This window comes from Pelobates fuscus, chromosome 7 (genome assembly GCF_036172605.1).
Source record: "Pelobates fuscus isolate aPelFus1 chromosome 7, aPelFus1.pri, whole genome shotgun sequence".
NCBI lineage: Eukaryota > Metazoa > Chordata > Amphibia > Anura > Pelobatidae > Pelobates > Pelobates fuscus.
The window spans coordinates 147868381-147894657 of record NC_086323.1 but is presented as its reverse complement, the minus strand read 5'-3'; the positions used below and the strand labels follow the sequence as shown (position 1 = coordinate 147894657).

Sequence of the window (26277 nt, the reverse complement as noted above, 5' to 3'; positions counted from 1 at the left end):
GAATGTGTCTACTGACTGTGAGGTACAGGGTCAAGGTTTACTCAATGATGACGAATAGGGGCGGATCGCCCGCCGCCGCAAACGCGAACAAGCTATGTTCGCCGGGAACTATTCGCCGGCGAACCGTCCAGGACATCACTACTCACCAGAACAAATACAATAAGTTGTAGTTCTGGTGACTATAGCATCACTTTAAGTTCATTTTATGTATCAATGTATCATTTTAAGCTCCAAAAGTCTTAAGCTTTGGAAATTGTGTTTTAGGTGATACCGTTTTATACTTTGTGGGTAAACCGTAACCATGCTATGAAAAGTTAAAAAAAATAAATTCAATCATCTGGTTTGATGAGAGTTTGCTGTACATTCTGAACAGTTTAATGTTTTGCACCAAATTCAGAAACTTCTCGTAAGTGTCTTCTATTTTTTTGTTTTATTATTTTTATGTTAATTTTATAATATGCAAAAAAACATAGGTTAACTACAACCTGTAGTGACCCTTAAATAATGTGATAAGGGTGTGAGCATTAGTGAAGAAAATAGTAATTCAGGCGATGCATTGTATGTTGAGGTGTGGAAATTACTGATATGGATACAGGTCATTGTGATTTTATTGATAACTATTTATTATTAGGAAAAAAACTAAAAAAAAAAAAACTACAGAATATAAGTGTGTGGTTGAAGATTATTTTATGTTCCAAACAATGCTTAAAAACTCATGAGACTTTGCTTAAACCATGATATACATCTCAAAGCTCTTCTGGGCGCTTCTTTCTTGCAAACACTACTCTACTGATAACATGACCAGAGGGCCAGATTGGAGAGAATAAAATGTGGGTAGTTTTATTTAAAATTAACTGATTACACAACATATCTGATCTCTCAGAGTTTTGGGGAAATGTACATAAATTATTACTGCAGTACTGTGGCAAGGGCACTGGACATAAATATATTTTTGTTCCTTCTTTTTTGGGAAAACATCATTCACGTGAGTAAGGCTTTGGCTCTCTATATCTTGATGCCAGCTAGAAGCCTTATTACCTCATACTGGAAGACTTTGGCTATCCCTAGCTTAGCAGAAATAAAAGCAAAAATACTGCTCAGTTACGTACATAAGCTACTGCCTTCCCATTCTCCTAAAATTAAAAAATGGTTGGCCCAGATTTGGACACTGTGGATGACTGACAAATAAGGAGTCGGGGCTGTGGGTGGAGCGGTTTAGCTCCTGGTAATACCTGGTGTACAGAACTAGTCTATGTATGATACTGTAACTCTTGGGCACAATTAGGCATTTGGGACAGCTCTAACAACTTGCTAGTCTTTGAGGCAGTTTGTGACTCTTGCAATGTCTGTCACATTATGAATGTATCATTATTTGCATATTATGTATATGCACCTATATGCTATAATGTGTAACCCTTACCCCACCCCCAATTTGATTTTCTGTACTCAATTCCTGTCCTGTTTGATTTACATAAAAGTCTATAAACTTTTCAGTAAAAAAAAAAAAAAAAAAGTAACTAATTACTTTTTTTTCCTTTCTATTTTTCTATTTAGAGATACATACCAAGAAATGGCTGAAGTTAGAGAACACACAGGTAACAATACAAAATAAATTCTTAAAATCCTATATTTTATATATTTTATGCAAATGAATGTACTAATTGAGCATGCTTATTTTGTTTGAAATATTATTGATCTGTCCAGGCAAAAGCTTTCCATTCAAGGTTTTTCTTAACCTTTGAGGGTTCTGAACGCCTTGCTATTTTTTACATCACCAAATCTCTCCAAATAGCTGATGCGATCAAGAGCACCTAAATTTCTCCAATTGGTGACATAATAAATGACAAGGTCTCTATGACCCTTATATGGCTATTACCGTATGATACTCACTATCTGGGTCTTTGGAACTCCAGGGTCAGGTCTGTGAAGTATCCCAACATTTCTATCCCCTACATGATCTTTCCATTCCACCCATTTCTCATTTTTCTCTGCCGCACCATGCAATGCTTTCATTATTAGAAGAAGTAGCACTCCATACTTCTTATCTATCTGTCCCAATTTAAATCTAACTATTTAAACTACATCTCCCATAATGCTCTTACAGCCAAAATGTTGGAAAGCATCAGGGGAGATGTAGTCCACCACACCCGGAGTGCCAAAGGTTGCCTATCCATGGTAGAGGACACAAGATTGATTTTAAAAAGCTAAATTCGGTTCCAATGGTTGTTAATTGGACAATTGTGATGAAATAATATCTTAGTTTTTTTTTTATATGGGGTTGCATTAATTTTTTTAAACACGTTTTTATTTTATATTCTATAGGCAACACAATTCATAAAATGCTTCTGCAACTAACAGGAGCCAAACACATTCTGTATCTTCCTGACTGTTCCAGCTCTTCCGTGCTTTCTTCTTTGGGTGTTCTAGTACCAGAAGATGGCAGGATAGTTGTGGGAATGTCTGACTTACACGAAAAAGAAGTAACCCAAGGATCACTATGGAAGGAGAGCATTGACATGAGAATAGGACCAACCACTGACATTTTGAAGGTGACCTTTTTATGCCATGTCGTGTATGTTTAATTATAATTAATTTGCTTGTGTTTCACATTATTTTTTTATCCGAAGGAAAGAGTAGCTTATACAAACTGATGGGTGTGATGCCAAATTAAAACATTTTGGCAGTTAACTAGTTAAAACAAATGCATTCCTTCTTCAGATTAACACAACAACATTATAATTACTGCTTTCAACATCTGTTCTACATTTCCAGTGGTTCGCTTCTAAATTTAATTTGCATTCCGTCGACTGGACTGAAAATGGTTATTTTAAATTGACATGCACCTAAACTGACAAATTTAGAGCAGATTTTGTGGCTTCAAATAAGAAAGTGATATTATCCATATGCCAAAATAATGCTAATTCAAAACCATTGTCAGTGTGCTGCCACTAAAGGTCTATCATGTAGAGTGGCAATTTCTAGCATTTAACTGCCAAATTCCGTGCTTGGTATAAAAAAGATATTCCACTGCAGTAACATTGAAATTGTAAACATTATACTGTACAAACATTGCTGCATCTGCTGTCAGCCTGTCTGCCCACCGACCTGTCTGACTGACTGTCTGTCTGTCCATACAACCATCTATCTATCTATCTATCTATCTATTATTGCCATTTATATAGCACCAACAGATTCTGTAGCACTTTACAATATTAGAAGGGGGAAGAGGGGGGAATTTAACTATAACTAGGACAAATACAAGAAAACTCACAGGCTAGAAGATAGGTTGAAGAGGACCCTGCTCAAACGAGCTGACAGTCTATAGGAGTTGAGGTGTAAAACACAATAGGACAGGAAATAGCAATCATATAAGGTGGGATGGAAGCAGAGCTGGAGGAGAGGGTAGAGGGCTGCCCTTTAGAAGAGAGCAAGAGACAGGTATGTGAGGTAGAGGTTACTCTGGGAGGCCATAAGCTTTCCTACAGAGATGGGTTTTGAAGGAACTTCTTAAACGATTGAAGACTCGGGGAGAGTATGATGGTAGTAGGCAGACTATTTCATAGGAAGGGAGCTGCCTGTGAGAAGTCCTGCAAGTGAAAGTTGTCCATATGGGTGCGAGCAGCGGTGGAGTGGAGGGGGCGTAAAAAGGGAGCAGGGATATGGGACGATAGTTAGAGGGGGAGGACAGGTTGAGGGATGCTTTTTTTCAGAATACTTACTACAGTAGCATGTTTAAGGTCAGCAAGGACAATGCCAGAAGAGAGAGAGCAGTTGAAGATGTGTGTTAAGGAAGGCATAAGACAAGGGGAGAGAGATCTAGTAAGGTGAAATGGGACAGGATCAAGCGGGCAAGTGGTGGGTCATGAGGAAAGGAGAAGCGGAGCCAGCTCTTGTTCAGTGGCCGGGGAGAAAGTCTGAAGGGTAGGAACGGCAGGATCTACGTGTGATTGAGAAAGAGAAAGGCAGGGTGGGGAGAATTATTTCCTTAGCTGTTAAATCTTGTCGGTAAAGTAGCATGCAAAGCTCTCAGCTGTAAGGTTAGTTTGAGGGGTGGCCACAGCATTGTCACGGGTTTGTGAGTCTATTGCTGTTATTCCTTTAATCCTCCACTAATCCTAATTCCAGATGTGCTGAATATGGTGAAAGTATTACCTTTGTATAGATTTTCCCCAATATAATGGACGCAACCAGTCATATTGGGTAAAAGCAGCAAATGACTTTATTTGGCCACACTCTGCTTTTTATGTAGCGCCCCAAGCATGTGGTTTCAATTACAAAATCACAGGGGTTTCCTTCCCACAAGCCATTGTATGATAGATAATTGAGATCCAATTAAGCTAATCCAATTATCTCTCAAATAGGAAAACTTACATATAATTTTTACATATCACAAAAATACATGACAACAGCATCGGAACCCCACAAAAATTATATTCCCGAATAGCCCCGATCTGATCCAAAAACGCTCAGATCGGTTCTGTAAAACAAACGTTATGTTCGTGCATAAAGGAACTGGCTGCCTGGTAGAAGTGGGATTGTCAACTTCAAAAAGGATTAATTTGACTGTATGGGAGGTCAGAGTTTACAACCTAAAATCCTCTTTGAAGCTGGGACCCCAGCAGAGCCACTCTGTAAGGTGTGGGAAGTCACACATAAGTGCCCTGGAAGTCTGGTTTCAGTATAAACTAACTCTCTCATTTGCCATATGTCTTGATTCCCTTGTAGATAAGGCGTCCTTTGATATGAACAAGCCTTGTGTTCCAATATCATATCCAAAAGAGACATTAATACTTATCCACAGATTAATACTTAAGCCTAATCTTTATCGTATTTAGAATGGGTCAAGCACAAGCTTCCAATCAAGCCTAAACATGATTTGAGAACAATGGGAGCCCACAGAATCTGTTTGGTAACCGAACAGAAGGGAAGAATTCCATTTGAATGCAGGGAAACATTAGACGATACAAAGTATAGGTAAGGGAACACGTACGAGGAGTCCCATCTCCCGTGACAGGTTAGATTGAGGGGTGGACACAGCAGGGCGAAGAAGAGACTGTCAAAGAGATGCCTGGGATTGCGGGAGCATGAACTAATGAGAGAGGAAAAGTATGACTGTTTGGCGAGGGCAAGGGCTGCGCTGTATGAACACAATATGAATCTATAATGAATCTATATGAATCTATAATCTATCTATAGCATCTTTCAGCCCATCTGTCTGTCACTTCAAAAGTTGTCTCACAGTCCCCTCTGAGACTTTAAGAGTGCTGGACTGAGAGGAAGGTATTTAAGTGCAGACCACAACCTTCTCCCCCCCCCCAACCAGGGATCCTCATTGTGCCTCCACTGGACCATCAGGGATCCACCCAGAATGGCCTCCACCACACGCCTTGGGTTTACAACCCCTCCTCCAAAAACACACACACTTAGAAACTCCACAAATAGTATTTAGCTATCATCAGACTTCCCTATACCCTCACTACACTCATCCACATACAAAATTCCGCCACCACACAAACAACACTCAACTGGCACAAGCAGATATGATCAGTCCTCCTGTACTGCTCCCAGTCTCATCCACACACACAACTTTCAGCCACCCCACACTCTCACACACACAACACTCAGTCTCCCCTCCCACACATGCAACACACAGACACACACACACACACAACACTCACATAAATAGATCCCAGGGCTCAAAGAGGGGACCCCAATCTTGAATCCTACCTAGGGCCCTAGATTTAACTAACTCTGCTCCTACTTTCATCATTTTATAGCATTTAGTAGGAGTGATGGAATGGGGTACTGTCACTATCATTAAGGTAACAATTCTTCTTTAGTAACCAACAAGAGGCCTCAGACTCCCCCCCCTCCTCCGACTCTTTTCCCATTCAAAAATAAGGGATCAGAAGGGGGATTAGTTTTTTCATATAGCATAATAGTCTTTTTTTTTACTTTTAATTATGTCTATTTGCAGGAGGCTGCATATATTAAAGGAAAGAAATACGTGGGCCACATCTTTCATACTTTATCTATACTCCAGATTATATCTGGTATGGGCATAGAAAGTGCCCCAAACTCATTTCTTGTTACTATGTAATATATTAGATATTAGAGAATTGGGATACTGAGAGCATAAAAAGGAACCTTCTTCAATTTTGCAAAGTGACAATTGTTCGCTGCTGCCATCCATGTGTATAGCCTCCTGTTTTTTTTTTTTCTCAAGACAGAATGGCATCACATTATCATACACACTCGTTTACACCGAATAACTGCTTGCAAGTCCTGCCAACAGAAAGCACCTTCACAAAGTCAAGGACTCAGCATTTAATGTTAAACTGGGTGGATAAATTATGCATGAAATTGTGTTGAAGTCTCTAGTGTGTAGAATTGCTCCTTTTGATATGAAAGGTTAATTCAGAAAAGAGTCCCAAATAGCTGAGAATTCGAGGGATAAGTGGCTAGTGCTCAATGCTGTGAGCTGTTATTACCAAAAATTGCATTTATTTTCTCTTTTGTTTTTCCCTTGACACCCAGCTTTACCAGAGAACACACACTGAGGAATTTCATTTAGGGACGTGCAGAGTATAAGTCCACAAGCAAAAGAAGACTGAAATAAAAAAAGGGCACAGTAATAATTAAATATGTTTTAATTTAAATGTAAGCTAACCAGAGGGCACTGTATTAAGAGTGAATACATGTTTAATTGCAAATAGTTAGAACCAATTTGGAAACCTGCACTGTACTACTGCGAAACACTGGGATCCTTCATCATCTCTTCATTACCATGTGGAGTAGAACTTCTGCCGTGTTAAAGGAAAAGCTCCACAAAGCAAATTTTGATTTTAGAATCATTTAGTGTATTATGTAACATTAAAGGGAAACTATAGTGCTATGAAAACAAACATGTTTACCTGGCACTAGCTTCCCCTTTAAAAACCCTTTCTGTTACTTACCTGGGTCCAGTGATGTTGTCCGGCAATGGCAGCACTAATGGGGTTTTAGGTGACGCTGGACATCCTAATGTATAGCGTGTCCAAAAAGTCGCCAACAGCCCAGACGTCCCTCTTGTCTGGTAGACAGCCACTAGAGGTGGAGCTAACCCTAGCAGGTAACTATTGCAGTTTCTTAAAAACTGCAATAATTACCGGCTCAGGGTTAATGAACCTGGGGCAGTGCACGCAGACAACTTTAATGAGCTGAAGTTGTCTGGGTGCCTGTAGTGTCCCTTTAAGCATGGTCAGTAATGGTCAATCTGTAAGCACAGAATTCTCTGTTGCCCTATAGCCAAACCCCAAAAAGGTTACTATAAAGATTTTTTATTTCTATTTGCATTTTTATCATTTTTTTTATCCTTCCCTTCTTATTTCTACTCGTTTCTATTGTTAAGTGTTGATTTCTTTATATACCAAATTAATGTGAAATATTTTAAAATACTGTTCAATAAAAAATTGTTTGAAAATTAATACTCTAAAATTGAAGAATATTTCAGTAAATATTTCTTTAGAACATAAAAAGACAACAGTTGTAGGTGTATGTACATGTGTATTTCTGCCATGTATATTTAATTACCATCTATATTGGACTAAAACAATTACTGTACCTTATTTATAGGTATTGCTACGATCACACTGAATCAGCCACAAACTGAGGATGATGGAAACTCATGTCTGATAAAACCCATCACATGAGGAAAATGCTTAAACTATCTATTATGCATTTGCCTTATAGTAGCTGAAAAGAGTCATAAAGATAATCTGCATGAGATTCCCTAATTTTTGGCTCACACCTAGCTTTAAGAAGAGGGCTTTGCATGAGCTGCAGAGGATGGATGACCTCACTCTGAATTAGCAACCTTCCCTGCTATTAACCTGCTTCCTTTAGTCCACTTTGATATGAAATCTGGTACTCTTGGTGCCTGAACACTCTCCCCTCCCCTACCTTCCAAATTCTTCCCTTTCCTTTGTTATCTGATGAATGGTGCCAGGATGCAAACCTGCTAGTTGAATGCAGTTTTGTCATGAATGGGAGTTACATGAAGCCAAAACTGGTTACACTATGTAATTCTACAGAGAGTACTGACTCCAATTTAATATTTTTTACAAGCTTTTTTTCCAAATGATTTAATATTGTTTTTTTTATAAACTTTTAAAATTGTTTCATATTAGGAAAAACATTTTAATTTTGTAATATATATATTATTATTATTATTATTATTATTTTATTATTTATATAGCGCCATCAGATTCTGTAGCGCTGTACAATGATATGTATATATATATATATATATATATATATATATATATATAATATACTTTTTGATATTTTAATATTTTGAAGAAATAACTTTTTAAAATGTTTATCCAATAATAAATAATTTGAAAAGTTCTTCCAACAATATTAAATCGAGGCCACTGTTCGTGAGATTTATAAAAACAAAACAGGTGCTATTTGGGTGCAAAGTGCTAAATTGTGGGGACATTCTATAGAATTCATTGGTGACTTATCCTTATTTAGCATCTGGTTTTACTTTGGTAAATTTCCCCCTATGGTTCCTGAACACATACATGTTTTATAGTTTGATGAGGATTGTACTCACTTACTGTTGTTTCATACGTTGCATTCTTGGATTGCCCAGACCAAGAAGCAAACTAATAATTTGCACCCTTTAAAGCAATCCTTCACACTCGCCACTAGCTATTGTCAAGTGAAAATTTAGCCCATGATAATAGAAATTGTAATTTGGACATGGACTGTCCATGTAATTTTTAAAACCCCAATAGTGATATAGTGCTCGAAATTTCAGGCCCTGTATAAAGATTTAGCAAATGGCATCTTAATCCAGTTCAGATTTCACAACACTGCAAATGAGGACAAATAGAAACAATGTTTGATTCTCCTTTTATATGATTTCTCTATGTTGGCTGCCATTTGTAAAGGACAGAGCTTGTAACAATGATTGACTGGGAGCTAAAAACAAAGTGTGTATTGCTACATTGAATTAAATTTTTTTTACATTTTACATTTAATATTTGTTAATAAAGACTATAGTGATTACTAAACATGATATTAACAATCTTGATACGTGACAATTCTCACTTATAGAGTTAGTCTCATACCAGGATGCATAATCTTCTTTTAGAATAGTCATCTACACCAAACAGCTCACTAAAACCATTCAACCTTCTCCGATAGGATAACGATGCAAGGCGAATGAATGCGTTGTATTGAAATGAAAGACTTGTACGAGAGTGGATATTAAATGCCAGTGTCACATCCTCTAATGCCATCAGTTAAAAACCCTTTTTATACGAGTAATCATTCTCCCCATTAACACTCTCTGGGGTTTTGAAATTGTCTCCTGTTCTCTTGATCATGATTTGTCAGTTGAATTCAGTCTAAGGGCCGATGACAAAGAGCAGAAAACTGCAGCGTACTTTTAAAACCTTTATTCCATTTTCTTAATGCCTGTATTCTTCTTCTTTTTTTTTTTTCTGCGTCTGTTTTTGACCCAGATAGAAGTGATCATTTTATGGCTAATTTGAGCTCCCTATTGTAAGGCTAGTGAATATGCATGTTACTGCATTAGATTTTTTATTTTAACATAAAATTATCCTCTATCAGCGCTCTGGAATAGTAGAAGTTTTGCTTGACCTTAGCAGAATTACAATTTAAATATCCAGCAAGTGAACTAATGTTGTGATCAGAGGCCGGGAGAAGGCCGTATAATTTTAATTAAGAGTGAAATCATGGTGTGGGTAGATTTGCTAAATAGCTTATTCAGTAGCATTTGAGATTCATGTTTTAACCTCTAAAAAATAAGGACCACAATTTGATGACAAGACAACAAAATATAACGCTTCTTAAAGATTTTTGTGGCAGGTTTATTTTCTTTCATACAAGTTTCAATCCTCTATTTGTCACTTCTCTCTTTACTCATATAAATGTATCCTCACTGTATGCCAGCTGTCTCCAATCCATGCCCCTATATTTCAGACTGAGTTTCCCTTACATAATTACCCAATTTTCTATCAGTTACCCAACTCATTTCACATCATCTCCTATTTTATTCTAATGGTGACTCTCATTTCATGCTATATACCACTATTATTTCATAGCATAACGACTTCTTTTAAACCACAGGCTGTTCCAAGGTGACTTACTAACAACAATTTATGCAACAAAAACAATGTATCTTATTTGCGCAGACTGATTTCTTAACACATCTATTGTAGATTAAGGTGAAACTGTAGTAAAAAAAAAACTTGACTGGCCCTGCTTGGGGTGGTCCCCTCTTCCATGACATCAGCATGCCGGCTTCATTGGCATAAAAAAAAGTGATGTTGTGCATGCGCTGCGGTTGCTATACTTGGGAGAGCAGAAAGACCTTATTAGTCAATGCCTCTGCATTCTGTGTCTGCCTCGGCATTGACTGAAAGCTAAGAGAAAAACCTATTTTTAGATAGTTTTTTCTCCCAATCCATACATTTGCTACCACAACTGCTAGCACACTGTGTAGATGGAATGTTATCTTTCAAAAGACCATAGATAAAAATTCCAGTACAGGTATCTTTTAAAAACTCATTATTGGGAGTATTATTGCCGTGGAGCTCTGTTATACAATCAGAACCAGTAACAATATGCAGCTCTTAGAAAATAGATTCATTAGGAGCAATTTGGGCACAAATCAGGGACTGTCCCTCCTAAATAGGGACACTTGGGAGGTATGTAGTTTATTTCTTAGTTGTTTTTCACATTAAAATGATTGTAAAGCATGGCAATACATAAATACTATTAACAACTATATTAATAAAAGTAATGTCTTGCTAATGCATTTGCAGGACTTAAAAACTAACTACTAATGGTTAAAGCTGACAAGTACTGACAAAATTCCATATTGATATAAGCTCTTTAAATACCAGGTTTTATGCCAGCGTGGTGTGCCATTAGCCGTCAAGGGGTTAAAAACTTATTGTAAAGATCCCCTTGCTCCCAGAGATTAATAGGTACTTGGGTCTTTCAAGTGTGACATATTGTATGTAGCTACAATTACATGGATTTTTGTTTTGAATAATTCTCTCTGCAGCCTTCAGACAATAAGGCACAGGAATCTTGTTCACGCTTTTTAGTTGGTGTTCTACTCTGGCTTTTTTCTGAGCTTTACTTGGCCACTATGCAATTTAATGCCACTTTAAGATTGCATGTTCTTACTTGAGCAGATAGCTACATCTCACTTGTCGGAATAAACACGGCAAATCAAGCCTATTCTTTCTTTGGTTCTGCCTATGAAGTGCGTCTTGCTTATTATCACAAGTCGGTGTTCATTTTCACACTTGATCTGAATTTATCTGTATGCTACACATCTGTTTGTTGTCTTGCAGGAGTTGGTAGCTTCAGGCGAGCAATTTGACACGGTGTTTATCGATGCTACAGAGCAAAATCTTATAAACTATTACAACTTGATTATAAGCAGCAATATGTTAAAAATGAATGGTGTGATCTGTTTGCAAACGAAGACAAGCCAAATGAATAGCAGCAATGAAAATGAAACTGTGGCCAGGAAAATAACAGATGTAATTAACGCCGACCCTGGGGTGGAACAGGTTAGTACTGTAAGATTTGATAAAAAAGTGTTGGAGGCGGGCGAGTTGTGCGTGATTTATTCTGTGATACATTTCGAAAGGGGTGCAGCTGTCTGTCTGTCTGTTTGTCTTTATCACTGTTACTGTTGCAGGTGTAGCAGACATGTTGCTCTGTTTTTAGATTTCCAAGTGTTAAAGACATTTGTTGAATAAACTGGGAATAGTGAAGAATTGATAAGGAATTGATAAGTTGCAAATTGTAGGAACATTTTAGAAATCTTTTTTTTTTTTTAAACTGCAACTATCAACTATTTTTTTTTTAATTATTTATATTGGTCTAAACTGTGCAATTTGTCAGTTCACCACAGTTCCAGGGCTATGTATAGAGGTAAGGGGTTCTGCAAAAAGCGTAGAGGTAAAATCAGACACTGCTGGGGAGAACAAAGCATTTCAAGTCTCTGCAGGTTGAATGATGTCACACAAGTCACTGTGAAATAGGTACCACCGTCTGGGCAGGGTAATTTAAGACTCTGGAGAAGGCAAGGCACTGTAGGAAGTGATGGGGTTGGCAAAGGCTCTGCAGGGGCAGGATTTTGTACAAAACTTGGAAACAGAGAGGTACCACTAGGCTTTACAGAAGAGTGTACAGGAAGGTGGGAGGAGCAGGGCTGGCTCGTCAAAAAGGAAGCTCTAGCGGCCGCCTTAAGGCGCACTGGCTCTGGGGGGTGCAAGGTTCCAGTGACCGGCAGGAGGGAAGGGCCTCCTCCTACCAGGTCACGTTATGGTCCCCCCAGCGTGCAGCTGTGGTAGAATCAGAGGCGGCGAGGGAGCTGTGATCTCCTTGCTCTGCTCCCTCGCGTGCCATTTGCTGAAGCTCCTGTACCACGCTCCGCTCGACCACCCTACAAGAGAGATAGGATGCACACGAGGAAGGGGTAGGGACCACTAAGGGTGTGTGGGTGCACCAAGGGACAGGGAGGGGAGGGGAGAGAAACACTAAGGGACAAGAAAAGGAGGGGGGAGTGGAGTGGAGATGAAAGAGATACACAAGGGATGTGTAAGACACACAATGGGAAAGAAAATAGGAGATAAGATACACTAAAGGGGTTAAGACATTTAAAAGAGGGGATAAGAAACACAAAAGGTGGGTTAAGAGGCACACAGGTGATGATGATTTTTTTTCTCTAGGGGGGGGGGGTGAGGGGGTGAGGGGGGTGCGTTATGTTAAATGCATCCACTGGCCTTCCACTGGCCCTGGGGAGGAGGTACTACAAGAATGGGAAGAGGAATCAGCGAATGAGTGCCACAAGTCTTCAATGAATAGAGTTCTGCAGGGAGAAAATGATGGCTCTTATGATGGTATAGACATTTATGGGAAGGGATAAAGTAGTCTATGATTGTGCAGCAAGTGGGAGGTAAAACAAGCTTCTGCTGGTATTGAGAAGGAATACACCATCCTGGAGATGCAGCAGGAAGCACATGGCTCCCCACGGAAAATTAGTCTGCACAAGGCTCTGCCAGAGGGATGTAGGTAGCAGGATGCATTACAGAGCTTGAGAAACAGAAACATGTTCTGCATGGAGTAAAGGAAGCACATAAGACACAAGGCTCTGCAAGTGGGAATGATGCAGCACATGGCTCACTAGGGGAGTGAGTACTGAAATGCTCTGCTACATTCTGTAATCCATGTTTGGGTGCAATAAGCACCAGGGGCTGGTCATGTTTCTGCTAACATATTTCTAATTGGGGGTATAGGGTATTAATAACTATTAATAGTTACTTTTTTATGCCACCCACTTTTTTAAATATTGTTTTACATGCAGCAAATTCAGACTTTCATTGTCCCTAATTATTATAACAACAATTCATTGTGGAGTTTTTTTTTTATTGGAAACATACACACATAGAATGTTACACCTTAAATTATTTAATAGTGAACTATGAACTTCACAGATCAGAGCTGTCCAACCTTGGCCCTCCAGACAGTATAGTTCAAAAACGATAGGGCTAAGACATTATACCCCTGTCACCAGTTTCCATTTACAAATTATTATTTTTTAGAAATATCTGCTGCATAGCAGCTTCAATGATTTCAGAATCTTTTTCGAGGCTCTCATCTTTGATGAGAGTGCTGCGGTGCATTCCTCCTGTTCCCCACTGAAACCGTTATTGGCCCTTTATAAGTCCTTGTGAAGACCAAGGGTTTCCCCACTTGTGTCTTGCCTCCACTCTTACCTGCTGGATGGTCTATAGCTTTGAGCATGTTTCCTCTGCAGACTACTCTGGAGGAATGTGAGTTGAGATGTCCTTCAGCTCTGAAGTCACATGAAAATATAAATCCAGTACATTGTTTTTAAAATAAGTGAACACAGGCAGGTAAAGTATTTGTGTAATTAATTAGTTTTTTGTTCTGCTTTTTTCTTATAGATATTTTGTCCTGGATATTGTTCAGTTACCGTTGCAAAAAGGAAACCGTTACCACCCACTGTTGTCCTGGAGGTATGACTGTATTCTTATTGTCTGTATATTCCAGTAGAGTTGAGTGTCATATCCTATGGTGCTGATGGAGAAAGTGGATATCATACTAGAAACCAGAAATGTATAGAGCAAAAAACAGGGTGCTAGCGAATTCATATGTAGCATTGTTCTTCTCTATTTGAGCATTGCAATTTTTTACTATTATTATAAATCAGTGATTTTCTTTTATACGCATAGAAAGGCATATCCAATGATGCTGTGTTTTCGGGCTACAACAGATGTTGCATACTAGACCGTCTTCGTTTGGATGGAAAGGTAGCCTATGTGACTGGAGGTGGACAGGGGATTGGAAGAGCGTTTTCCCATGCTCTTGGAGAAGCTGGTGCCAAAATTGCCGTTATTGACATAGCACTTGAAAAGGCCAAGACTGTGGCACTCGAATTAGAGTTAAAAGGTATGAGATTCTCCTCTCTCTGTCGTAGACCTAACAGGAATACATGGAGCTGAAAATAAAAGCCAATTCCATAAATGTCTAGCTTTGAAAATGGTCCCTTGTTATAGAATTGCTTTGCTTTTGAATTAATATATGTTATTTGTTTTCCTTTTCCATTTCAGAAGGGGAGGTTGATAGAATGACATGTTTTTTTAATCAGAATTAAATTAATAATAAAGAGTTGAAAATATTCTTTATTCACAACTTTTTAGTTTTGTTCAGTCTAACAATTGCAGTATTTTGCAATAACTTTTCCATTGGACTATTTTATGATTACTTTGAATAGTATATGTGGAACTGCACTCACTCCCACAAATCTGAGCCAGGGTGCTTGCTGAACCGGAATCAAACACAACAGCAACGTTTCGACCCCAAAAGGTCTTTGTCAAGCTGATACATACATCAGTTTTACAATATATATAACAAACTTTAAACAATCACAATTATAAAATACACATGTGAATCAGTATCCTAAGCGAGTAGTTTAACAGCTGGAAGTAGTATACTACTTATCAACAATACTAAATTAATTACATTAATTAGAAAGAGAGTCTAATACTTAATTGCCAATAATGAACGAGCTTTAAAAATGTATACATTATTTTTATGTGGATACTGACATAACATCCAAGTGTATAAAGGACATAAAAAACACATATACAACATAAATACAGTAAAAAGATAAGACCAGAGTATACGAGTACAGAAATTTCCATTATCAATTATAAATCCTTGATCAAAATCACACATAAAGCACTTCAAGTTCAAAGAGTTTTCATATATAGAAGAAAGTGTGTATAAAGAGATGCCCTTAAGTAGGTTATTTCCATTATCAATTACAGATCCTTGATCAAGATTGCAGAGTATTAATATAAAGTATCCTTAACACATAAAGCACATCAAATTCACAGAGTTTTTATATGTAAGGGGAAGTGTATAAAAAGAAATACCCTTAAATAGGTTAGAACGACTCATTTGGAGTCGAAGTGTATATAATATCTGCATAATCTAAAATTTTTAAAGAGACAAAGATTCGACTATAATCATTGTAAGTGATAGAAAAGTGCAAAATGTATAGTTTTAAACGTGCAAAAACACTGGTTTATATCCTATACATTTTGCACTTTTCTATCACTTACAGTGATTTAATCCTGGGTAGCAGTCCCTCTATGCTGGTGGATTGTGGCTGTCTACACTTATGATATGATACAACTTTGTTAAGCACATTGTGTATGCATTATATATATCTACCAGTAGGTGGCAGTAAATACTAACTGAAGAGAGTCATTTTTGTTATATAGAAGAATTATATAACTGACATCATTTTTATAATAAACTAAACTCTCAGTATCTAGGTGTTATGTTATTCTTAAGATATTTTTTATTTATTTTATTTTTTTATTTACATATAAAGCAATTTATGCATCTTTTTTTTTTATTACTTTTCCATCATCTATTTCCAACTTTTTCAAATGAACTAATAGTAATTTTGTATTTACTGAAATATTCTGTAGGAATAAAATCTGTTGCTATGGCAGCTGATGTGAGCAAAGAAGAAGATGTACAAAGGATTGTGGACAATATTGTAGCTAATTGGGGAAGGATTGACATAGCATGTAACAACGCTGGAATTAACATGAATTCGGCAAGTGAAGATACCACTTTGGAAGAATGGGATAAAACATTTAACGTGAATTTGCGAGGACTTTTCATGTGCTGTCAGGTGTGTTACAATGTTTCTAAGGTGTTGTTAAGGGTCATTAACATTTGTCAGCTAATAGTGCAAATTAATACATCTGTACAAAAAAAAAAAGTGTCTTTCTGTGCTGGGATAGGCTGGTAGATTTTTTTATGTCAGGCTTGTGGATGAGTGGAGCCAAATTAGACGATGTAAGCACATGTCTGAGCATGGAACGCGTAGGGAGGAGCGAAGATTGAATTTATTTTCAAGCCCTCAAGTTAAAATGTATTCATTTTTTTTAAAACCCAATTTTGTGAATATGCACAGGTCCACAGTACAAACCTCTGTAGATGACTGAACTAAAAAAAAACAACGGGATTGCATTCATATAGGAATGTACTAAAATCAGTGAGGGGCTGGGATTTCCATGATTCCTGAACCTAGGCACATGTAAAATGTAAATATAGGAACTTACTATTATATGGATTCAATAAACAACTAAATAGGTATGTCTCTAGAGCAGGGATAGGCAACCTTTGGCACTCCAGATGTTGTGGACTACATCCCCCATAATGATCTTACACCCATAATGCTGTCAAAGCATCATGGGAGGTGTAGTCCAAAACATCTGCAGTGCCGAAGGTCGCCTATACCTGCTCTAGAGCCTATTCAATTTGGTTCTCCATATTTGACAGTAAAAGCTGAGGTCAATACCTTCCATTAAAGGTTTAGTTGAGTCATAGTTAAATGAATAAGCAGGGGAAACTAATCCCCCCCCCCAAGCCCCCACTCATTAGCAGTGGGTTGGGCTATTAATGTAATAATAAATTGTGAACCCAAATTCCTTCCAGCCCCCCCATGTTAATCCTCCCAACTCAAGTTTCATAATCCCTAAACCACCCACACAATCAAATAATAGTGATGAAAGGACCAAAAAAATATAATACCTGTAAAAAATGTGCATACTTACTATCAGATGTCTTCTTTCTCTTTTAAATCTTATCTTCAGCTCCACTAAAGGCCAAACAAATACATTAATTCCTGTAATTTCAATGAAAAAAAGGGCTCCACACAAAATTCCCATGCTTTGAAATCTCAGTTGAGAGTTCTGATTGGTTGGTGTGTAAGCCAACAAATCAGAACACTCACACAGGCAGGTCTTATTTTTCTTGAGACTTGCCCGGGGAACAGGTCCACCCATGCTCTCATTTCAATGGTCAGCTGGTGGGGCTACTTATTAAAATAATAGGGGGACGTAAGACCCCCAACCCCCCACCTATGAGTGGTCTATGGAGATTTTCAAGCAACTTGGCAGCAATGGCTGCTCACGTTTTAGAGCATATGCCCCAACAGCGTCATATCATGTAGGGTCGTAAGGGAGGTTTAAAAGCTCACTAGCTCACTTATTCTAATATGGGGTCATGTTGACTAAAAGGGTACTGTGAAATTGAATCATCAGTGTCCTTATTTAGAGCAGTTTCAGTGCAATGTGGAAACCAGATTGGAGAGGGTCAAGTAGGGAGCTAGGGATTCTATGAAATTTGGCAGTCTGCTATGTACTAACCGTTTAACAAGAATAGAGGCAAAATGTAGCATAGCGTTGGGATAGTAGTTGGATAGAGAATTCGCATCAAGTATAAGCTTTTTAAAATGAGAATGAATGTACACATATTTAAATTGGATGGGAAAGATAACGTAGGAGAGAGAGTTAAGATTTTGGTGAGAGACAGTACAATTGTGGTGGACAAAGACTGATAAAGATGTGAGGAAAAGGTGTCAAGTAGACATATGGTAAGATAGCTTGACAGAAGAGAGTGGATATATCTTTAACAGTAATTGCTAATAGCAAACTTAGGATATAGAGAGAGATAGGGTGCAATACAAGTTTATTTTTGTTGCCTTCTTTTGGAAATCTCTTCAGCAAAGTTGAATCCAACGTATGGAGCTGTAAGGTTGATGGGACATTGAAGCAGCAATTGGATAAATACATTTGTGTTGTAGGTTTTGGGGAGGCATTCTGTATAATGAGAGAAGATGGTGATTAAGTATTTAAGGGGGAGTGCCAAGCTATACTTACATAGCATAAACATATAGTGCTGGGCATTGAATGAAATAGGGGACATTCTCCACATATGCTTTCTTAGTTCTTCTAGAATTCCATTAGAAGTATCAAGTTAACTTTGCATTGCAGAGTTGGAGTTTTGGTGTAGAAAGGAGTAGATATTTGTTGGCGCTGCTTTCTCCAGGAAGGATGAGAGGGTGGAGCTTTACAAGAAGGTTGCTTAGTTGGAGATGGTAGACAGGAGAGATTTGAGAGTTCTAGAAAATGTTTTTCAATGGAGTGCAATAAGATTTCTGTAAGGCTGTGACAGGTTACATGTCTGAGTTTGGTAATGGGTAGTGAAGGTTAGAATGACTTTGCATTCCAGAACATGGTGGTCTGGAAAGAGGATAAACATATTGGGGAAAGTGGAGACAGTAAAGGTGAGTTGGTCTATTGCATGAAGCTGAATAAAGAACGTCTAGAAAGAAGGCCACAGAGTTGGCAAAGGTGTTGATGGGGATTTTGGAATCACCCAGAATGAGAAAATATGACAAGTGTTCTAAGAAAGGAAATATGGAAGGAATAAGTGACAGTATTACAAAGAATGAATGGTTTAAATAAGCAGATGGCAATGACTTTGAAGGAAGAGAAAGAGAGTGGAGGGAAAAAGATCACTGTTTAAAGTTTGGGGCTGGAGTTATAAGATACACACCCCATCTACTTTACAGTCAGTGACCCTGATGATGTTGGACAGCAAAAACCCTTCATAATATAGTAAAGCGGGGGTAGTAGTGTCAGAAGAGCCAAGAAGCTATGGAGAGTGCAGATAAAGAAATAATGTACAGGTGTGGATTTACTTCTGCTGTAGTTTAAATGGGCATTTCACTAAGCATATTGTTTAGAGGTAATGAAGGAAGCGTTGCATGTTATACAGATAAGACTGTGAAGATTTCTTGCAAAGTATTGGGATGAAAAGAGAAAAGGCCCTGAAGCTAGTGAGTTACTGCTAACAGCAAGACCAGGTCCAGTGAGAAAAGTAAAGAGCCGATTTTATTTGTTGTGACATATTGGCTGGATTGGTGGGTGGGAAAAGAAAGAGTAGATAGCAATGAAAGAATGGATCAGGATGAAAGAAGGGAAAACAATTGAAATGTGAGCTATGCATTTTGCGTGGCAGATAGAAGGGGGGGGGGCAGGCACTAGTAGTGAGGGAGGAATTGGAGAAGAAAATATAGACAATATAGAACATGGACTGTTGACTGGCTCACTTAAGAATGTCACGTATGAGAAGGGGCAAGTTGGGAGAAGCTAGTATTGGGTGAGAGGTAGAGCAGTCACAAGTGATGTAAAGTGATGAGGGCTGTGAATCAGAACGTCAGATGAATCAGAACGTGAGGGACACAGAAGAAATCATAGAGTAAATGGTTAAACAGATGACGAGTAAAGAATTATAAGGAGGGAAGAAATCCAGGTGTGTATTCTATAAATCTAAAGGTTTTGTGACAAAGTAAGTTTACCGTATGGGAAAAGGCCAGTAAAAAGATTGAGGGTAGGGATCAAGATCTTGCTAAGGCTAAAATTGGAGAGAGATAAAAACATATAAGCACAAATTAGAGCAAAAGGCGTGCGTGATCACTGGTACAAAGAGATCGGATCAATAATGGACAAAATGTCCTGAACAAAACAGATGAATTATATCTGTTGGATACATTCAAAGTGCAAAATTCAAGAAATAGAGTTGCAGAAAACTTGTGCGTGGCAGAAAAGAGTAATGAGATTGATTATATAAATGTTGATCGAAACTCTCAGATGTGTCATGCAGCTTAATTTTAAACAGCCTCCATGAGACTCTCCCAGTGAGTGAAGTCAGTGTGTAGTGTTTGGGATCTTGGAGAACCTAAAACCTGCGGTTTAGTTTTAAACACAATTTTGCATTTCTCATCTAATGATCTCCAAGAGGAAAATATCTTACTGGAGGGAAGAGGATGTTCAAACGCTCATGAAAAGTTAATAATTAATGAATTAAATTATGAGACATAGTATTAAAATGGAAAAAGGGGAGGGGGAAAAACATCTAAATATATATTTGCTGAAAGTTGTATATACTGCTAATAACCTCTGTAACGAACACGCTTGATGAAGTGGAAATGCTTAATGAATGCAAGTGGTGATAACTAAACTCTATTTTCCTTTTATTTTTTATTTTTTTACATGTGGGCAAATACGTTAATTCTGTTAAGTGACAGAAACAGAAATTAGCTACAAATGGGCTAATTCAGTGTCTCTCTGATGCAAAGTAGTATTAATACTTTATGTACACTTTGAAGCACTGCCTTTCTGTACCATAGCGTAATCATTAATTAGCATTAACAGCTGAAACTGCTAATTAATTTAGAGATTTCATTATTTTTAATTGATAAATATAGAGACTTGGAGTAGGTACTGGCAGAATCAAAGAGATTACTTTTTTAAGCAAACACATGAAAAGAGTCAGATTGTAAGATTCTTTAACAATATTAATATATTTTTTTGGGGAGGGGTAGGCTGGTAATTAAACAGCTCTGTATTTAAAAAAAAATAATCATTTGAGAGGGTTACTGACTATGCCGTTAATTCTTCTCTGTAGGCTGCAGGCCGTGTTATGCTGAGTCAAGGATATGGGAAGATAATTAATACTGCGTCTATGGCGAGTTTAATAGGTGAGTGATGACAGCTGACAGTTGAGCTTTAGAATTCATAGTTTAATTAGTAATCATGCCATCTGATTTAATTAAGCATGTATTGGAAAGTGGTAAATCACTGACACTTTGTAGCAGGTCAAATAATATATTAGCAAACATTCATGGCTTTTTTAACCTGTTTCACAGAGGAGCACCTATGTGATCTGCTGGAATTTTGTCGGAGATACAGTTTAGAGACTCTTATAATTACTGTGGGGCTGAGCATGGCTATTTTGTAATAAATGATTACAAAGGTAACATTACGTAAAATGGGTATCATGGCATCCGTCACAAGGAAGGCAGTGCCAACGGGTTGTTATGGTATCTATCACAAGGAAGGCAGTGCCGATGGGTTATCATGGTATCTATCACAAGAAAGGCAGAGCCAGTGGTTTATCATGGTATCAATCACAAGGATGGCAGTGCCAATGGGTTATCATGGCATCTGTCACAAGGATGGCAGTGCCAATGGGTTATTATGGCATCTGTCACAATGATGGCAGTGCCAATGGGTTATCATTGTATCTATCACAAGGATGGCAGTGCCAATGGGTTATCATGGTATCTATCACAAGGAGGGCAGTGCCATCCCAAAACCCTGGTTACCCATGAGCCAAGCAAAATGTTTTACTTAAAATTCGTTTTTTGATTTGTGTTAACTGACAGCACCAATATATGCCTCTCCATTAGCATTATTATTTGGTTACATATCTAGGATGGTGCCGGGGCATTCCTTGCATGATAACCACAACAACAGGCTGTGCTGGTTATAATGCTTGGAGTGTTCATTTGAGTGAACTATTAACATATTGTGGCCAAACCCCATCCCCTTGAAGTGTAAAGCTTCACAGATAGCATACCCCAATGTGTCTTCCCTCTCTTTGATAGCCTGGTTAAAAAAAAAAAAAAAAAAGAACAAAAAACAAAGGGACCCATAAATGGTCAGAACACATCTCCCTTGCTTTCTGGTAGTAGAAATCTTAAATGTATAATAAGCTGCGTATGAACTTTCTATCTGTATTTGATTAACCCTTAAAGGGCTACTTTAGTACATAATATCTTATCTGCAAGTACGTTGGGCAAGCCTTTTGTGTGCAATTTGGGTAAAGGGAGAAAGATCGAACTTTACTTCAAGCACTCAAAACTCCTTTAAGCGAAGGCATTTAAAGACACAAATCTGGTGCTTTAAGCAAGAATTATGTGCAATATTTGTCTAGTAACGTTCACTATTCCAGACTGTAATGCCAGTTGTAAAACGTTTTTACTGTTGCCAACAGGTGCCTGGTCTAGTGCTGCTGTATCAGCAGTGTAGTCAACGAGCTAAATAAACCATTTTAACATATGGAACAAAATCCCAACTGCTGAGCTAATCTGGAAGGCAGTTACTTGCTGGTGATCTGAGGGCCATGGAACAGAAATTGATCAATTACACAAATTAAGCATAGCCCTTCAGGAATTTATTTTATTGGTCTGGACATCTGTTTCAGTATTGTCCAAATCCAAAAATCAAACGGTGCTTTGGGCTGCCAAGTTAGGCAAGAAATCTAGTAGCTATAAAACTACAACAAAAAAACACTAAGTTAATATTTCGTCCATCTGCTGAATGTTATATAAATATGTAGCCTTTTTATTTTCCTTGGGAATAACATTTATTTTTACTGTGCCCAGTGTGACATTTGACAGCATTCTGTTCGCTTTATTACAGAGCAACTAAAAATGTTTCTTCAAAAATGCATTTATAATTGTGTTACGAGTCTTTGGTTAAGTGTCTACGCCACCTGTCCTATTTATAATTAAAAAAATATATATACTTTCTTTTTCTTATAAATTTAAATAGTCACGGGGAGGGCTGTAAAATATAAAATAAATTAGGTGTTTTGTAAAATAGCAAATCAATGTTTTAATCATGGTCAGTTTTTTTAAAAATGTTCTCTCTATAAATTGGCATCATTATAGAATAAAAAAGCTGATTGATAAGAAAAGTCGATTTGGATTACTAGTAGAATTCAGGGGATACGATGAAAGGTTATTTCAAACAAAACAAAAACGATAAAAAAATAAATAACAGCAATAACAAAAAAAACTCAATTATATTTGCAGTACATGATATTGTGTTAAAATACAAAAACTAATTACAAGCTACCAGACATAATAATTGCAGTTTCATTAATCTAATAACACACTGCCGAATGACCAATTTCCTTTAACTGTTAGAATAAAAAACATTATCACTTTCTTCTTGTTGCAGCCATCTGAGGTTCTAGCTTACGTGTTCACACACACACAATTACATTTTCACAATTTGGCCCACATTTGCCACTTTTAATATTTTAAACATTTAAGAAAAAAGCAAAGTAAATGATAGATAATGCTGAAATTAGATATGTGAGATGAAATTCATACGCATACTTTTCTACACTTACCATAGTATCTCTGTGTGCTCCATCTCTATTTAAACAGTGTATTCTTTCTCAATAACCATTGCTCGGGTGTTTTGATTTGTTACACACTATCTTGCCATTCTTTTGTCACATGGCGTGGCAAAAGGGAGTGCAGAGGGAGCAGTTGTCAACGCGAATAGGATTTGATGGGGTGCCACAGGACATATCATGGGGTAGTGAAAGTGTCTGTGTGTGTGTGAATTAATGTTTGTGTGTCAGTGTGTATCCCCCTCCCAGGTACAGTCTGTCAGTGAGTGTATGGGTCAAAAGAAGGACCGCGGTCCTCAGGGAAACCTAATGCTTGGTTGGGGGGTGTAGAGTTGGGCACAAATAAACTTGACCTTGCTACACCTCTGATTATCCCTTGCTAGTGGACCCCATTTTACAAATTAGATTGTATTTTCCCAGTATAAGTGCAGATTTTGCGCAAAGACATATTTAAAAAAAAACAAAAAACCTTCAAAAGAGGCATTTTAGAGCTTTAAACAGTTAAGCATTCTTGCTGTTTGCAGCATCAGCCCTGGCATTGTCGGTCCTAAAATAGAAATACACGCTTAGGTATCTGTACCCGAAGACATGGGTAGACAACCTTCGGCACTCCAGATGTTGTGGACTACATCTCCCACAATGCTATTACAGCCATAATGTTGGCAAAATATCATGGGAGGTGTAGTCCAAAACATCTGCAGTGCTGAAGGTTGCCTGTCCCTGCCCTAAGAGATTGGCTCACAGTAAAGTTGGTTTAAAAATATGAAAAAAGTCCTTGTAAGTGGCCAAGTAAATTGTTTCCCCGATGTGTATTTGGGAGAGATCAGATGAAGGGTATGAAATAAACATGGCATGTTTTTATTTTATTGGGATATGCGTTTGGTTACAATAGATTTTATTTTTGCCATGCCTCTATGGCTGAGAGAAATATAATTCTTGGGGGGGTATCTAACTTGTAGATACATATACTATTTTATCAATCCCTTACTCATACTTGTTACATGGAGGGATAATATGTACTTGTGGTTGGGAAAGAAAGGTAAGGTTCATCATTCCCTTCTTTTAAAATAGGACCACTATGGCTTCCAGGGGAAGGCTGGCAATGTAGGTAATGGGGCTACTGGTGTACGTAGGTTGTGGGCTGGAACCTCACAGAACCATTGTTTTTCAGATTAAAAGGAATGCAAGGCATGCTATCTCAAGGGTCTCCGGGTCTGAACTGGCCCACTGGTTTAGGGAGACTGCAGTATATGGGGCTTCATGGGTGGACTGTACTGCTAGTCTACGATGTGAATGTGTGGTGTGGAGGGTTCTACAAGTGGTTTTTGAGATTTGATGAGACAGCTTTCTGAATCATTAACCTCATAAGAAGGCAATCATTGGTAGTAATGGAGACATGAGGATCAGTTACTGCATATATTTTTATGAATGTTCCCCAGTTCTATACAGATCACACTGATGGTTATTGCTGGGATGTATTAAGGTTAGAGTAAAATCTCAGAATGATGTTGCTTGGTCCCTATGTAAATAGAGTATATTCATTCTAAATATAGGGGAATCACCACGCCAATATCCCTGCTTATCCCTGCACCATTGCCCTAGAATTGCTACTATATGTAAAAATTAAACAAAAATAAATTGTAAGTACAAGTAAGTAATTTTCCTATAAATTAGGTTCTGTTTCCATGAAGCACAAAGTGCATGAAATAAAATGTAATCACCCACTCCTAAAAATAAGTGAGAGCTCTTTTATCTAGCACTCAAAAATAAAATGGAGCATTAAAAAAAAAAAAAAAAAACACCCGTTAGAAATTATATGTTTTTGTCTGTATCTTGAAGAAAAGGAGCATTGATAAAGAAGTGAAGGGGTGGTGCTATTACAATAGGATATACCCTTCCCAAAAGCTAACGAGACAGGCGACAGATCCCAGTGAGACAGGGTGAGCTATGTGTATCTTTCAATGTGTCAGTATGGAATTATTTTTTTCTAAGCAATATCTTCACGGAAGCTGATTCTCAGAGATATAACTCGTAAAAGTAATTTTCTTTATTTAGAGAATAGACTTTTATTGTGTTTCTTTTTTCCATCAAATGATTCACCACATGACTTATTTTTCTAAAGCGTACAGATAACAAGTGACAAGTGACCTTGAATTAGCGAACAGAAAGAAGGTCTTGAGGTCTCCTGGTACAAAGTTGGCTTAGTTAAACTCTTGCAGCTGAAAACATTCAACACACTTCTCCATATCTCTGGCCAGAGGATCAGTGCTTCCTTACAGAGAAACAGAGATACTCCACTCGATTTTAGCAAAAAAGGCCAAGAGGGCCATAGAACGTACAGTTTCACATTTTGGGGCTCATCATCATTGATTTGTTTTAGTGATCAAAATCTATTTGACAGCAGCAGTATTGTTAAAGAAGTGCAGCTGAATTAGGCATAGGTGCCAAAAGTTCCTCATTTGCCAGGACAAAACTTATTTAGGGGTACTGTCCCAACAAATGTAAGTACCAGGGACCTGTTCCACATTTTAAAATCTGCTGGAAGATTGCAAAATCCAAGAGAGGACTGGGCACTAGGACAATTCACAGAGAACTTTAGCAGTGCTCCATGCATGGTCTGCTCGAGCACTTCCTTTTCGCAGGCACATCCTTCCCCTTTGTTGGATGGGCCTGCCACATTTGGCCGGTGGATATGCCTCCTTTGACTTTCAGCAAATCCCCTTGATCCCTACTCTATCCCCTGTCCATCTATGTCCAGGGAAGTAAGCAGGAAATATTCGTAAGTATGCAGATGTTAAATGTTCTACTCTTTTTCATATCACAAGGCGCATTTAAGAAAAAAGCTGCCCT

The 26277-nt window shown here is 37.9% G+C and overlaps 1 protein-coding gene across 1 annotated transcript in view; it reads left to right on the top strand.

The window, feature by feature from the left end:
* Positions 1-26277, top strand: part of LOC134568302 (2,4-dienoyl-CoA reductase [(3E)-enoyl-CoA-producing], mitochondrial-like) — a 77179-nt gene that overhangs the window by 18992 nt on the left and 31910 nt on the right. The window contains exons 3-9 of the mRNA XM_063426793.1: positions 1555-1595; positions 2323-2549; positions 11382-11603; positions 14010-14081; positions 14298-14514; positions 16068-16276; positions 20905-20977. Of these exons, the coding sequence (XP_063282863.1) occupies positions 1555-1595; positions 2323-2549; positions 11382-11603; positions 14010-14081; positions 14298-14514; positions 16068-16276; positions 20905-20977 (1061 nt within the window). The remainder of the gene's footprint in view (positions 1-1554; positions 1596-2322; positions 2550-11381; positions 11604-14009; positions 14082-14297; positions 14515-16067; positions 16277-20904; positions 20978-26277) is intronic.